General features: G+C 41.6%; 1 protein-coding gene across 1 annotated transcript; it reads left to right on the top strand.

Moving 5' to 3' along the window:
- Positions 1–373: 373 nt before the first annotated feature.
- SARC_11415 (hypothetical protein) lies at positions 374–1366 on the top strand (the record flags this gene model as incomplete). The annotated part of the gene is made up of 2 exons (XM_014294499.1): positions 374–527; positions 1159–1366. 2 exons carry the CDS (start codon positions 374–376, stop codon positions 1308–1310), a joined length of 306 nt encoding a protein of 101 aa, XP_014149974.1. The 3' UTR covers positions 1311–1366.
- Positions 1367–3887: the final 2521 nt, after the last annotated feature.

The raw sequence follows: 3887 nt of genomic DNA on the forward strand, positions 1-3887 counted from the left end.
TTTTTCATATTCATGTTTATATATTTATATATATATATATTTATAAGCGATCACGGCGTGATTAATCATCTCCTGTTCGCGACCGCATAAGTACTTGATTTGGGATCAGTTCTCAATGTAGTACACGGATGTGAGCAAAAGTTTCCGCTTTCTCGGGTAACTGCAATGTACATTGTTCTCTTAACGTGATACTCGTTTTTTTCAAACTGCACTTCTTAGTCCCTATCGGAGGATACAAGTATTGCGCTGATACTGTTTCAGGAGGTACGCAATCCATACACGAAGTCTAATACTAACATTGCCCTGCCGCTGACTTCACCAATTACACGCCCTTTCCACTCGCTCAGGCCCTCTCAAACAACCTTTCAAGAAGATGTCATTGGTAGATACAACTGACGCTGAAGTCCAGGAGGTGGCACCGGCGGTTGAAAGCATTCCAACTGGAGGCGATCTGCTCATGCCAACCAAAGTGGATGCGGCGTCTGAGGCTGCAGAAGTCAAAGAAGCTGCCGCTGCCGCTGACGAGGGTACGTGCCTGTGTGCGTTGTGCAACATCGCTCTGCGGTGTACTGTATGTCTGTATGAGCTTTTGTTGTGTTTGTGGGTTACGGGTGGCTTAGATGTTATCGAAATGAATTGTCTATGTGCTTGTTAGCATGCATGCGTGTTTGTGTGTATATATGGCGCGTGTTTCACTCGTTTGTGACGCTGCCTTGGTTAAGAATACGTCTGCGATTGTGGTTCCAGCTTGATAGTTATATTCGTCAAGGTGTTGGAATCTCAGCTATTCAGATTTAAAGACACATATACAGTTTTCAGACAAATGCTATATGAAGTGTGGGAATAGGTATTTAACCTAACGCCCTGCATGACACACAGTGCTCTGTATGCATTAATATATGTAGACAAGTATGCATGTCTTGTACGGAGTTATTTGTGTGTGTGTGTGTGTGTAGATAGTCCCGTAAAGGGTAGTCAGTTTTGATATCGATACGCATAAGTAAACGTACCTTGGTTTGAGTTCATGCCAACATCCGTATATAAGCGCCCACCAGTACAAGTGCAAGTATCAGCCAACAATCAGCTCCATACACCTCTAAGCGGTAGTCCACCGGTCGATAGGTTGCACACTCACGTTATGTATATATTGTCATATAGAGCCCAAGGAAGAGGAGCACACATACTCGAGACAGATCTCCGAACTGATTGACGATTTTGATCCTCTAGCGGGAGGTGCGTCGAAAACCTCCGCTGCTAACCCCACTGCCGCCTTAAGCGACCTTAAAGGGATCGACATGACATCGACGTAGGGATTTGTGTGTAAAAACAAGTAAAATACAAGCATTCCGTATGTTTATGTATACACATTAGTCTGGAAGATGTCTTTAGTATAGGTATACACAATAGTCTGGTAGATGTCTTAAGTATAGGTATACACAATAGTCTGGTAGATGTCTTTAGTATAGGTATATACAATAGTCTGGTATGTGTCTTTGGTATAGGTGTACACCTGGTAGATGTCTTTAGTATAGATAGTTTCTAAGTTTCTGACTACCTTTGTGCTTTACACGCACAGGGAGATCTAGAACAAACACTGCTGGAGCACCAGACCACTAGCATATGTATGCTGGTCTCGTCATCGTATCCCGTGTTAGAAAAAAAGTGCAACCATTCAATGTCAGTCAGCGCAACCAAGCGAGTTCAATAGGCCGTGCCTGTGCCCCGCATGAGCACCTATTGGGATCCTGAAAGCCGACGACTGGACTACGTTTATTTAGCCGGCACAGTCGTGCTAGCACACATAGCCGGTGATTTAAACCTCGCTGGCATCCTCCATATCACTGGAATAAGTAATAGGGTGTCCACTACAGATTACTAGTATGCTGATTGGACAGTCAGTACCTTAGACGCGTGGACGTTAAATACGCCGCACTGTGCTTTGAGCTTTTGGTTTATGACGATAAGTGCGCTTATACAAAGCTACAGACATCCGCCAAATCGAATTCGTTGGTGTCTTATGCTCATTACTGCTGTCTGCGACTATAGTTTCCTGCGGTTCATAGGTATATGTACAAAATGGCCTCACAAGTGCATATCGGCCACTCCGCGACATGCTTCGATGGCGATTGCACCGGCATACGAAACGACGCAGCAATGAGGTTGAAAAGCGTTCCATACTCGATAACGTTTTGTATATATATATATAACAGGCAAAATTAAGGATCCCACAGATTGAACATACGTTATTCATATGCAGCATATGACTTTTGCGCTGGTGGTCTACTTCTGTATAGTGCCCTCGTAACCAACTACTATAGTCAGATATTACAAGAAAACTACAGGCGTAGATGACAGTGTTGTCGCAAATCTTCGCATGAATGATTTAGCTCATGTATTATACGCAATGTCATCGCAAAAACTTGGGGTATCGCGTGGATTTAGTGGCAGTATACTTTAGTTGAAGTGAACTAGGCATGGTTATATCACGGACTCACATAGCCTACTGAGATCGATAGTATAATTGATGAGAACATTCAATAGTTAAGTAATATATCTCGCCAGCCCTCTAGATTGTTTTAGGGTTTCATATCGACCATCAGAACGAGGCACACATCCGACACAATGCGCAGACGGCAATGAATATGTGTTGCGTTGGGTTATATTCAGCTATTGCTTCGACATCCGCTTGATATCAAGACCAAATTCACATCATGATCTCAATCAGTGTGCGACGGTTTGTCCAAACTTGAACTTTTGCATATATGTATATGGTACGCAATCAAACCAAACACATAAGACCAGTGTCATGCATCATATATATTAACTACAACAAAGCGAGCGCTGTTCATCGGTATTGAAATCAAATGTACATGCCTTCTCTAGTCGTATTTTATGAAGAATAGTGGTTTATGTGGCAAACATTACACGCTTAGTTAGAATCTGGTCGCCGTAAAGTACATATGGTTACTGTATTATACTATATATAGCGAACACTTTACTTTTCCACACACCGTTCTTGCTATTTGTACCTCAGGGATGTAGCGGGTAGCCTCCTAAATTCAACAGGTGACAAAGGGGATGCTCCGCTACGCAAAACACAAAATAATATTGTGTCGACAGAAAGTACATAATAAACGTAAAAAAGTATTGGCTTTTAGAAGTTCTTATCCTCTCTCTCGATTGCACAAGAAGTCTTTGTGCGTAGAACGTAATGAGGATAAGTTTTACGTCATCAGTTTTTTCTTGGGATTTATAACCCTAAACAACACGCGCAGGTAAATATTATGTATTTAAAATTATGTAGATATCGATGGATATCACTTCTGTACACGCGAAAGACACATATACGTCCCAATAAAGTATAGCACACATAAAACAGGATAAAACAGGCACTGAATCAATACACCCACATATCACAATGGATGACGACGGCTGGGATGTTTTCGGCGATGCACCCGAGACTGAATCCACTGAAACCGTGAAGACAGGCTCGGATAGTATGCGGACACCGGTAGTAGGTGGTGTGCTAGCCAGCGAACATCCATTCTTTACGGGAAGCAAGTTGTGGCCATCTAAGAGTCGAATAAATGGTATGTGAGCTCATGTACATAAACACAAATTCACACACACATGTGTGTAAACACACACGCACTCTCTTTCTATCACACATGTATACACCCACATACATACACACACACATACACGCACACCCACCCACGCACACCCACCCACCCACCCACCCACAATATATATATATATATATATATACATAAATATATATATATACATACATATACATACATACATACATAAACATATATATTTTGTATGCATATACATAAATATAAATATATATATATATATATATTTATGTATATGTATACAAT

The sequence above is a fragment of the Sphaeroforma arctica genome, assembly GCF_001186125.1.
Source record: "Sphaeroforma arctica JP610 unplaced genomic scaffold supercont1.1675, whole genome shotgun sequence".
NCBI classification, from domain to species: domain Eukaryota; class Ichthyosporea; order Ichthyophonida; genus Sphaeroforma; species Sphaeroforma arctica.